Source organism: Lingula anatina, chromosome 8, assembly GCF_051362555.1.
Source record: "Lingula anatina isolate TDL-2025a chromosome 8, LinAna3.0, whole genome shotgun sequence".
Classification (NCBI taxonomy): domain Eukaryota; kingdom Metazoa; phylum Brachiopoda; class Lingulata; order Lingulida; family Lingulidae; genus Lingula; species Lingula anatina.
In genome coordinates, this window is record NC_141774.1 from 14,577,380 (window position 1) to 14,589,382 (window position 12,003).

General features: G+C 37.2%; 1 protein-coding gene and 1 long non-coding RNA gene across 2 annotated transcripts; one reads left to right on the forward strand and one right to left on the reverse strand.

The window, feature by feature from the left end:
- Positions 1-10: 10 nt before the first annotated feature.
- On the reverse strand, positions 11-6,689 carry LOC106174144 (TLC domain-containing protein 2). Its single transcript, XM_013555561.3, has 5 exons — positions 6,107-6,689; positions 5,397-5,464; positions 1,973-2,055; positions 1,456-1,630; positions 11-994 (listed from the first exon to the last, which is right to left on the reverse strand). Exons 1-5 carry the CDS (start codon positions 6,319-6,321, stop codon positions 747-749), a joined length of 789 nt encoding a protein of 262 aa, XP_013411015.2. The 5' UTR covers positions 6,322-6,689; the 3' UTR covers positions 11-746.
- A 42-nt stretch (positions 6,690-6,731) lies between these two features.
- LOC147760442 (uncharacterized) lies at positions 6,732-8,467 on the forward strand. Its single transcript, XR_015335658.1, has 3 exons — positions 6,732-6,913; positions 7,137-7,387; positions 7,547-8,467. It is a non-coding gene; the product is annotated as an uncharacterized LOC147760442 (long non-coding RNA).
- Positions 8,468-12,003: the final 3,536 nt, after the last annotated feature.

Here is a 12,003-nt window from a genome sequence, read left to right on the forward strand (position 1 = left end):
AATCTATCAATAAAATTTGTTTTGCTTTAATTAAGAATAAATTAATAATGTTATAAAGCAGGTTTTTAATGAATGAAAACGAATAATAAATTTTCGTTTTAAAAGAAAGTAACAAATTCAGTTTTAAACCATTGAGTTTGTTTCAACAATGGGAGCGGTGGAAAATCCCCTTGGGGCCACATATAACATTATAAATACAATAAAATCACCTTACAATGAATTAAGGCAAAATAAATGTTTTTCTGAGGAAAGTCCAATGGATTTACTTTCTAATACATACAATCAACAGAACATTTCTAATATAAATTTTCGAAAAGACACCAGAGAGCAAATTAAAAAAAAATCAATCAGACGGTAAACACTGGCAAGCTTTGTCAATTTCACCAATTACTTTTAGGTGCAAAAAAAGTTTATTTGGACTCACCGCTTAATTAAAACTTTTTAACGGCCGACACTTCCTTAGCATTGTAGGCTACGGTTACTTTACAAGAGTATGTGGCCAATTTCTTAACCTCGTAGTTACTTTTTCATAAAATGACGGGGGGCCAACTTAACCCGGGGTCCAACTAGCCCCGGTCTCCCCTATACTACGAGCTGTATTGTCTTTTCTTTCTATAAGGGCAAAATCAAATATGCAACAGACATTTTCACAGTATGATAAATTATTACTCAAAATGTTTTTGAATGAGACATATTAGTTGTCAGTAAAGGTGCAGGTTTTTATTCGTCTGACTGTCAAATTTGGCTCATTCTTGCTTCTCGACAGACGGATCTCCATCACGTGACACGCCAGTCGGTTTCCGGGCAGCGTGTTTCCCGCCAATTGTCCTCATCGTTATTTTGTAGGCCACGTGGGAACCGATGATGACCAGCAACGACTGCTGGGGGATGACGATGAGGTAACAGAACAAAGAAAGTTTGGAGTTCCACAGGTCCACGTGCATCATTACAAACATCAGCATTTGCGGGATGAATCGGAAGACGAAAAATGACACTGAAATATTAAAAACGAACATTTAGGAAAAGACGGGGAATATAATATGACAGATGACAAAGGGCAAGGCTATATGAACGTGGATTTTCACAGTGTGATTCTGTATAATATTTGGGGAGGGGGGCTGATATCAGATGGTAGTATTTTTTAATATTCTGCGGTTGTCATTATCAGTAAAGGTGGAATTAACCGGATTGTCAAGAAAGACGCTCCACGTCCCCAAGTTTACATTAGAGAACATCATCATCATCATCATCATCGGCATTTAAGTTTTGGTCCTGAATAAACAGGGTTGGGCCTTTTCCCAAGATGTATCAAGTTGGTAATTAAGAAAAAAGAGAGAGAGAAGATGGGGTTCGCGGAAGAAAAGAAATTAACCGACCATTTCACATTCCGTTTTTCGAATATTTTTAATTGGAAACAACAAGGAAAAAAAACACGTGATAGACATAAGTACCTACCAAAGTATAAGATGTTGATATTGAGATAAACAGCCGTTCCTCGTTTCCCTAGAAGAGACAGTAGTTTTCTGGCGTGCAGGAAGACATTGGAAAGCTCGCTTAGGTAGTCTATGGCACAGTAAACGTTTATTCTGCCGCATGGCGGTAGTTGTGTTATCGTGATGAAGAAAAATATCTGGAAAAAAGATTGAAAGAAGAAAATGCAACTGCTATCGTTTTGGTAATTTGCTTTGCAAGACAAATATATAGATCCAGTGAAGTCACAGTTATAAATTGTATTATCATTTAATTTAAATTAATTTAATCGTTTAATTCGACATACTTAGACCTCACATGAGAAATTAAATGTTCTTAACTTATAACCGGGTGGTTGTGATATCAACACGCATGAAAATATTAAAATAGGCCTATAACGTTGATTAATCTGGTGTTTTTAAGTGTGTGTGTGTGTGTGTGTGTGTGTGTGAGAGAGAGAGAGAGAGAGAGAGAGGAGGAGGAGGGGGAATTTGAATCTTACCAGCACATGGTGAGCGTACATATCAGTGCTCCCTATTGGTTCATCACTAATCCACATGTCTAGGGTATCGTAAGCAAAATATCCTGGAAATCCGAAAAAAACAAAAAACAAAACATAATTAGGCCTACATGTAATTGCTATGAAGCAATTATGGGGGTTATCATTTAGTATTTAAATATCTTAAACCCGCCTTAAGCTTGCTTCCCACTCTTGGTGCTTGCCTAAATTAAGGAGAATGTCATGTGCGGTCTGATTAAAAAAAAAAACGACTTTTTGTCTGTATTTTTTAAAAATTAAAACAGCCATTGTAGTATTGGGAGTTTTGCTTGTTTTGAAGGTCGTTAGAAGGTAAATAGTCAAAACATACGTGTGCGACGCATGTGGGAACCAAACTGTCAGGCGTAATAAATAATAATGAACACATACAATTAACTAGAGGATCAGAGAGGCGATACCGCCTCCGAATATTGTACCACCAGCTGGAGCAAGCGCATTCGTATAGACCCCCACATACACAAAATAATTTTCACAATTTCAAGGTCACAGTAAATTGCCAGTATATGACTTCCTATTCAAGTTCAAGAGTAACTATGGACCTATCTCTGCCAGTTTTGGAGACAAAAGGAAAGCAAAATTTGCAAAGTTCAGTTCATGGTGAAAAGTAGGTCAAAGGTAAATTTTAAGGTCACATTTAGATTGCCAGTATATGACTTCCTATTCAAGTTCAATAGTAACTATGGACCTATCTCTGCCAGTTTTGGAGATAAAAGGGAAGCAAAATTTGCAAAGTTCAGTTTATGGTGAAAAGTAGGTCAAAGGTCAATTTTAAGGTCACATTTAGATTGCCAGTATATGACTTTCTATTCAAGTTCAATAGTAACTACGGACCTATCTCTGCCAGTTTTGGAGATAAAAGGAAAGCAAAATTTGCAAAATTCAGTTCATAGTGTAAAGTAGGTCAAAGGTCAATTTTAAGGTCACATTTAGATTGCCAGTATATGACTTCCTACTCAAGTTCAATAGTAACTATGGACCTATCTCTGCCAGTTTTGGAGACAAAAGGAAAGCAAAATTTGCAAAGTTCAGTTCATGGTGAAAAGTAGGTCAAAGGTCAATTTTAAGGTCACATTTAAATTGCCAGTATATGACTTCCTACTCAAGTTCAATAGTAACTACGGACCTATCTCTGCCAGTTTTGGAGATAAAAGGAAAGCAAAATTTGCAAAATTCAGTTCATGGTGAAAAGTAGGTCAAAGGTCAATTTTAAGGTCACATTTAGATTGCCAGTATATGACTTCCTACTCAAGTTCAATAGTAACTACGGACCTATCTCTGCCAGTTTTGGAGATAAAAGGAAAGCAAAATTTGCAAAGTTCAATTCATGGTGAAAAGTAGGTCAAAGGTCAATTTTAAGGTCACATATAGATTGCCGGTATATGACTTCCTATTCAAGTTCAATAGTAACTACGGACCTATCTCTGCCAGTTTTGGAGATAAAAGGGAAGAAAATTTGCAAAGTTCAATTCATGGTGAAAAGTAGGTCAAAGGTCAATTTTAAGGTCACATTTAGATTGCCGGTATATGACTTCCTATTCAAGTTCAATAGTAACTATGGACCTATCTTTGCCAGTTTTGGAGATAAAAGGGAAGAAAATTTTGCAAAGTTCAATTCATGGTGAAAAGTAGGTCAAAGGTCAATTTTAAGGTCACATATAGATTGCCAGTATATGACTTCCTATTCAAGTTCAATAGTAACTACGGACCTATCTCTGCCAGTTTTGGAGATAAAAGGAAAGCAAAATTTGCAAAGTTCAATTCATGGTGAAAAGTAGGTCAAAGGTCAATTTCAAGGTCACATTTAGATTGCCAGTATATGACTTTCTATTCAAGTTCAAGAGTAACTACGGACCTATCTCTGCCAGTTTTGGAGATAAAAGGGAAGCAAAATTTGCAAAGTTCAGTTCATGGTGAAAAGTAGGTCAAAGGTCAATTTTAAGATCACATTTAGATTGCCAGTATATGACTTCCTATTCAACTTCAATAGTAACTATGGACCTATCTCTGCCAGTTTTGGAGAAAAAAGGGAAGCAAAATTTGCAAAGTTCAGTTCATGGTGAAAAGTAGGTCAAAGGTCAATTTCAAGGTCACAGTAAGAATGCCAGTAAATGACTTCCTATTCAACTTCAATAGTAACTATGGACCTATCTCTGCCAGTTTTGGAGATATAAGGGACTAAATGTTATAATTTTGGAGTTACCATAATGTGCCTTGAATTTCGTACAGAAAAAATTAATTAAAATAAAGAAAATGTCATTTTGGTCAAAATTCTTGAAATAGGAGGTGCTATGAAGTTTCAGAAGTTCAAATTTGATGAAATAATGTCATTTTTGAACACAAGTTGTCTGCTTTGCCAAGCCTTATGTTTTATTTTTCCAGAGTTCAAAATTTATTATCCATTACCGTACTGCACATTTTGCTTTTACCACCAATATGTACTTTTTGATACAGCGTAACTCGAAAACCGTATGGAATACAAAAAAACCGAGACCACCTTCAGTGTTGGGCTTTACATGCTCTACAAAATGCAAAAAAGAATGGGTCTCTAGCATTAACGGTTCCCGAATTAGAGACATTTTCAGTTTCGGTATCTTATGGCCGCTACTCCCGTGAAAATGCACCGATTAACCCCAAATTCATGGAGATGAAAGATGACCGGAAGGGTAACACTTTCCAATAATATTATTGGTTAAGTCTGTGTAGTGTCTGAATAACAGGGAAAAAAAAATTTTTTTCGTAAAAAATTTCATTTTTTTTTGAAAATTTTGGCCCATTTGACCTTGAAGTAAAGGTCAAAGGTCAAATCCAAGGGTATATTTGAAATCTACACATATGACTTTTGGAAAGCCGTCTATAGACATTTTTCCCATAACTCCTTCCGTAGGGTAGATAATTAGCATTTAATTTTGCCATTTTTAGACAAGGGTGCATTGTAATGAGTGCCACACCCAGACCCCAATACCGACAAAGCCCAAATTTTACGTGGAACGAGTTGAGATTATAGGTGACCTAAATCCATGAGATGGGTACGGGGGCCCTTACCGTCTAGGAGGAGAAGCGGTAACGGTAGCCGTCCGGCGGAGCCGGCGGAACGATCCGGACGGGACCGAAACCATGTGTACCGCCAGCGCTAACGCTGGTGGTACAATTAATAACTTACCCTGTATTGGAAGGCCAACGCGTGGAGATGAATAATTTAAAAAGATAACTTTTATAAGTATTTACTTTTAAGACCCCCCCCCCCCAACTTTGAAATTGCTGTCTCTAGGCATTTTTAGTCATCTCCGTAAACGCTGTGGACATCCCTAATTCTGCCATTACATTCTCAAAGTTACTCTCAATGTTAATTACGATGTCATATTCTTACCTGCGGCAACGCAGTGTAGATAAAAAGACTGCGGGCTGCTTTCCATCCACCCATCCCCCGTCAGAACGCTGGAAAGTAAATAAATGAAAATGATGAATTTAGAGTCAGCTACTTTTATCATTATTTTCTGAGCCTACACCATGAAGACAGAGTAGACTTTTTTCGAGATCTCTCCCTCCCTTCAGAGAAAACAAGATAAGATAAGATAAGATAAGAGTTTATTCAGCCATTAATATATAAATATAAAATTCATATAAAACGGAAATTGAAAAACAAGATGAAAAGCTAAAAGTGAGGACCTTTGTCGGCAATTTGGATCATTATTTTTTATTATTTTCAAAGGGCCTAAAGATGGCATTTTATCTCATCCCCTCCCCCACCCAGCGTACGGTTTGTATACTCGTGAAAATGATGATAAAGATGGATGACCCCTATACGAAAAACCACTTAATTTTCTCTGCCTGACAAAAGGAATAGCAGTAGTGTAGAAGTGTTGACATCAGCGTTGTCTATGGAAAATCTGGTGACTTTGCTTTAAATGTAGCCCAACATCTCTCTCTCTCTCTCTCTCAAACACGCAAACACTGAACAATTAAGGGGAATATGGACCCAGTTCCACTCCTTGCTTTTTAACGGAATAGCTGTACTACCGATTTTCATTTTTTTCCTTTTGCATTTAATCTAATTCAGGTTACCTTCATGATACTTACATCGCCAGTGCGGCCACCCCGCAAACCAGCGCGTGAAAACATGACGTCGCGTAGTTACTCCAGCGGTTTGGAATGGCGGCACACGCACGCGGAATGCCGTACGCCTTGACCAGTCGCTTGACCAGGAAGAAGAACAGGAAAGATGACGGACAAATGACCGCTATTGCCTTGGTTTTCCACTTCAGCTCTTCCCAGTCGTACGTCTGGTCCATCATATAGTGATTCAAGTGATAGGTCCTTACTTATTTAAATGTCACAGCAATATCATATGAAAAGCGTTAAGCAATACATCTATAAACATTTCAAACCTAAGATAAATATAAAGCTAGGTCAGTGTCTCATTCATTACGCGGCACTGTCTCTCCCTTACAAGAAATAACCCTCGGCTGACACACGTCTCGCTTGGTGGCCGAGCTAAGGAATAATGAGGACATGTCCACCAAAACAAGTCATTTAGTTTGCCCCATATCTATATGGATGCATATCCGGTTGTTATATCTATCACGGCAGTAACATCTCAATATGCATAACGTGACCGGCTGAAGATACTGCACGCCCCCGTAATGGGCTGGCTGAACACAAACGACTCTTCTCACCCAATGGGGAATACCCGCTTTAAGGGTCTGCCGCTAGATGGCGTGGGTGTGAAAGCAGTCCTTCTTAAATCTCGCAGAATCTCGCTCACGGCTTTACACCAGAGTTTAACATGGAGCGTGTGCACGCGCCGCTGACAGTGAACCAACTCAAACGCAATTTACTTGAATGTGGTGCCATAACATCTGGATGAAAATGTGAATTGACTGAAAGGTATGTGTTTTCTTTTCATTTAGTGCTTGAAAAACACGAATGCTAACTATTTTCCTTGAAAAAAAATCGAACATTAGTCGAGGTGTGTGTGTCAAATTTGACATGTTATGTACATGTAGACTACTGTAGGTACGAGTAGGCCTACGCTCATATTTTGTTTTAGTAGCACGAAAGACGAAGATTTTTTATACTTAGTAAATGTACTTATTTTTTTCTTTATAAGGTTACCCAAAGAAGGCCCATATATTGGGGGCAAAGCCTGAAACTGTCGATTTCAGGACCCCAGGACAGCCAACTTCAAGAGCAGGATAAAATGATTACTTCAGGAATCTTACCCGTCACTTCACATCAGTGGCAAAGATTGATGTAGCCACCAGTTATGCCTACCCTAAAGCTGACTTACAGGCGGCTGTGATGGACAACAACTATTGCCAAGTGCCATGAAAACAATAATGCATGGATAGAGGGAATGATGTAAGTGAAAACAGAGGTCTAATATTAAGAATCAGGCCCAAATATGAGAAAGAATTATCAAACTAGGTGATGTGTGACATCATAGAAATATAAAATTGTATCTTAACTATTTAATGCTGTAACCATCTACCATGCTTTAATGGGATATGACTATTTCAGGTTGAGGAACAAACAGCAAAGGACACTGAGCATAGCAAGTTATAACAAGGAAAGAGCGCAATCTGACACAAGGAGAGACAATGGCGGATCACTGCTTCCAGATTTGGAGAGATAATGTCAGCTACAGAGAAGAAGTATATGAACAAACTGTATGAATAATTGTTGTGTCCAAAACCATTGCAGACACATGACAGTTGGACCCGGACCTGATTTCCCCTTTTTGGAATGTGTATCTCGTGCACGAATCGGCCTAAAGAAAACCCGCGAATACTATACTAAGTTAGAAGGCCAGATGTTCATTACAAATCGCCCATTCTGCTATTTTGTTGTGTTTACATTCAAAGATCTGTTTGTGGGGTTGATTCATTCTGACGCTGGATATTTTTCTACATGTATTTTGCCCAGGATAACTTTTTTTAATGAAAAACACTATAGGAAGTATGTGTCAACCAGTTTATAGAAAGTACCCCTGTATGAGATGGTTTTAGCTGCAATCATAATTTTGAAGTGCAATTTTAAAAAATGTTTTCACTAAAATGAAATAATTTGGTGATGCTATATTCTTTACAAAAAGTACTTATGTGTTTATGCTGTTTTTAATAATATTTAACTGTAATGAAAAAAAAACCTATGATGCTATTTTGTAAAGTATTTTAGTGGGATGAAATAAATTGCTAGTTGTATTTACAGCAAATAATTTGGTTTTTCTGCTTTTTAAAGAATTTTCAAAGTGATGACATAATGTGGTGGTTCTATTCAAGTAAAATAATTCATAAGTACTATTTTGTAAAAAGGAACAAAAAACTGTGTTAATTTGTAAAATGTTTGCTTTCTTTAATTTTTATTTCTTAAACTGTTACAAAAAGTTTTCCATGCCTACAGTAATCCATTGGCTGAGAAATTGCAGCTATATATTCAGGAAAGTTATAGCACAAATGAATTATCTAAGTATTACATGGTTTCATGGTTTTTACTATGGACTGAATAATTATTTTGTTTAAATAAAATATTTGGTTTTGCTGCTTTTTAATGAATTTTCAGAGCGATGAAATAATATGGTGTTTCTACACAAGTAAAACAATTCAGAAGTGCTATTTCGTAAAAAAAGAACAAAAACTGTTCATTTATAAAATGTTTTCTTTCTTTAAATTTTATTTCTTAAACTGTTACAAAAAGATTTCCAAACATGCATTATTCCATTGGCTGAGAAATTGCATCTATACATGAACAAATAAATTATCTAACTATACCTAGTTTTATGATTCTTACGAGGTACTGAATAATGATTTTAAATAAAAATTATTATTTAATTAACATTACCGGTCATGCTCAATACATCAATAAAAAAGGATATTACTTAATAACACAACCTTATCAGGGGCGGATTGAGACTGTCTTCTGGGTCTTCAGGAAGACGGTCAGATTTTCAAGTTTACAATGACGGGTATCTAATTTTTGCTGGCGGAAGACGGTCAAAAATGAAGCATGGATCAACAAAAATAATTTAGAAGACTGTCAGAAAATATCTCTGGATCCGCCCCTGCTTATGAGGGTAGTAGGCTACCGGGACTTATATATATTTACTGACAACTCTTCTGAAATTACGGACATAAGAAAACGCACTTTGATAAATCATACTTCCTAGGGGCACTTTCTTGCTATGGAGCTCTCTTTCCAAAACTTTATAAGTTTTGCCAAGATCAATTAACCTTTTTACGTGTATTCTTTTTGAGGCAACTCGTCTATCTTTAGGGGCCTAATTACTGTTCCTGGGTCAAGTTGTAACTGACCCTTTAACATGGAAGGTGTGTTGACATGGGCAACCCTTCACTTCAAACGAAGCCCTGAATCCTCAAGAAAATTATTCCCACCTTGCCGACTTTGACATTCAGGTACACAACAATACTGAGGCATGTTTATTAAGGCCAGTACCACAGTCCAACGTATACAATATCCAACATGGCGACCTAGGAAGGACTGAATTCACACTAGCGACACCTGGCGCCAAGCGGGCTGGTATTCCTCATTACACGGACCAAGGTCCTTAGGACATCAAGGTATACGGTGTAGGGGTCCATGTTCCTCCCTACCCAGGTTCTTCTTAAATTTCACTTGTCACTGATGCATGGGAGAGGGAAGTTAACAACAGTTCCAACTCTAAAAAGTCCCTTTATTAAGTCCAAGCATTCAGCATTTATATACATTATCTACAGGGTATCTACATATATCTGCATGCCACAGTGGCAGCAACTGATTTAAATACTAATTGCAATGCAATAGATGACAAGTGAGAGCTTCTACTTATAAGTTATATCAGTTCTAACTATCAGGTAGGCCTATACCTATACACAGGATGATAATTATTCGTTCAAGACTGAAGCAAAGTGAATGATAATAGGCTGACTGATTATATAAACATGATATGTAAATGAGTGAGTTTATTACATGCATTCAGTGAAACGTAACAACGGGTTGTGGCCAGAACGTGGATTTTGTAATGGTGCGATGTTTCCTATTGCGTGAGGAATGGAATTATCTGTACACTCGAGGAGATGTCATAGTCTGCTCATAGTGATGCATATTGCAGAGTTTTTCTTTTAATTCATACTTCAATATACCTGTGCGAGGCATGGGACTAACGGAGAAGTTACCTTATGTTGAGATTTGCACTCAGACAGTTGATTGGCAGACAGTTTATATTTTAACCCCACCCAACTAGGATCACGTGCTATATAATATATAGGCCTATACCATGTATATATTTGTGCTACACGTGCAGAAGTAGTCAGTCTTAGATAGTAGTTTAGATACAATAAAAATATAGTTCAATCACTCTTCATTCGTTATTCGCTACCGAACTGTACCCTCTCCACGCCTTACTTCCCTCGTCCACCCACCACTCTCTAATGGGGCATTGGTCTAAACTTTTATTCGTTTTAACAAAAATGTGTATCTCTCAAAGTGTATCTATACCTACAGTATCGGTAACGTTTACAGCTCGATGTTAAAAGGATCTTAGTATCGTGGAGTTTGGTGCCGTTTAACTGAAGAGCTCTATTAACCCGAAAATTGGAGTCAAGGTCTTTGTGTTATTCTTTGCATAATAGATTGTGTTGGGCATCTTCTCCAAGACATTTTAACCAATATCTTCTCTAACACAATTCAAGAGGTTTAGATTAACCTTCCCTCTGTTCTCAATCATGTTTATTTACCAACTTATGGTCTTCGCATAAATCTTTGTCTAACTCCTGAACGATGTTTGTTTATTAATTTGTTTTATTTTCTCGTTTCTTTATTTCTTTATCTAATGGTAGTCCTAGGAATGGAAGTCCGGGGTCCTACATAAGATTAGCCAAGTTAGGGTTAGTCGGAGTATTGGGGTTGGGATATGGGACGAATGTCACCTGTACAAAGTAACGGAGAACGGACTACGGTGCCTAGCGGAGACTACCATTCTTCTAACACCGGTGTAATGTGACAGAGAGTCTCCCATGATAGAGTTCGCTTCCCATTTATTCGCACAGGTAAGCCTCGCCCTAGATTTTGACCCACTTTGGTCAGGCTAACCCTAACCATTATAAGTAAATGGAGGGCGGACTTTCTGTTACACGGACCCTCAGTTTCGTTACACCGGCCAACTTCAACCGATAGCGACCCACGTGGAACCCCCATTCAGAGATTGCAGTTTATATGTGTGTAATATCGTAGCTATCATATCGATTACTACTGTCATCCGTCATCAGGTGTGAGTCTATTGTAAAATGACATATTAACACATTATTAACGCTGTCGTGTTGGTAACGCTGGAGTCGGTTACACAATACAACTTTAGCCCGAAAATTGGTCTTGACTTTAAAGCCAAAAGTTTTATCTATTTTAGGTTGGATAACATTTGTATTATCCCAATAAAATGAAGTAGTTTTAGTCCAAATCATTAGCTATGTCTTGGTCTTTGTTTGTTTGTTTTTATGCAGGCACAATAGCTCATTTAACTGGATTGCCCTCCACTAGGTGGTCCAAAAGTTTAGTTCTATTTTCGGGCTAAGTTCACTGGGTGATATTGGTGTTTCTATTTGATTATGCTGCCAGTTAAGCTGTAATATTTTTGTCAGCTAGAATAATGCCTTAACTCGCAGCTGGGTATTTAAATATACGTTTTAATTAAAATTTGTTTTTTAGATTTTTTTAGATTTCTTCCATTTCCCTGACGTCATTTAATCACTTAAAGAAGGCACCGCTTAAGGCATGATTAGAGAAAAGATTTAAGAAAAACTTTTACAAGTCTTTAAAATGGTTAACTTTCCTACATGTGTCTTTCTTACAGGTGACAAAAAAGCATGCGCATTTTAGATTTTTAACCTCCGATTATCTGAAAAAGTTTCCATAATTTGTAATGTATTATATGTTGCATACCCAACAAAAATAAATTAATAAATAAATATATAATCCTGATTATA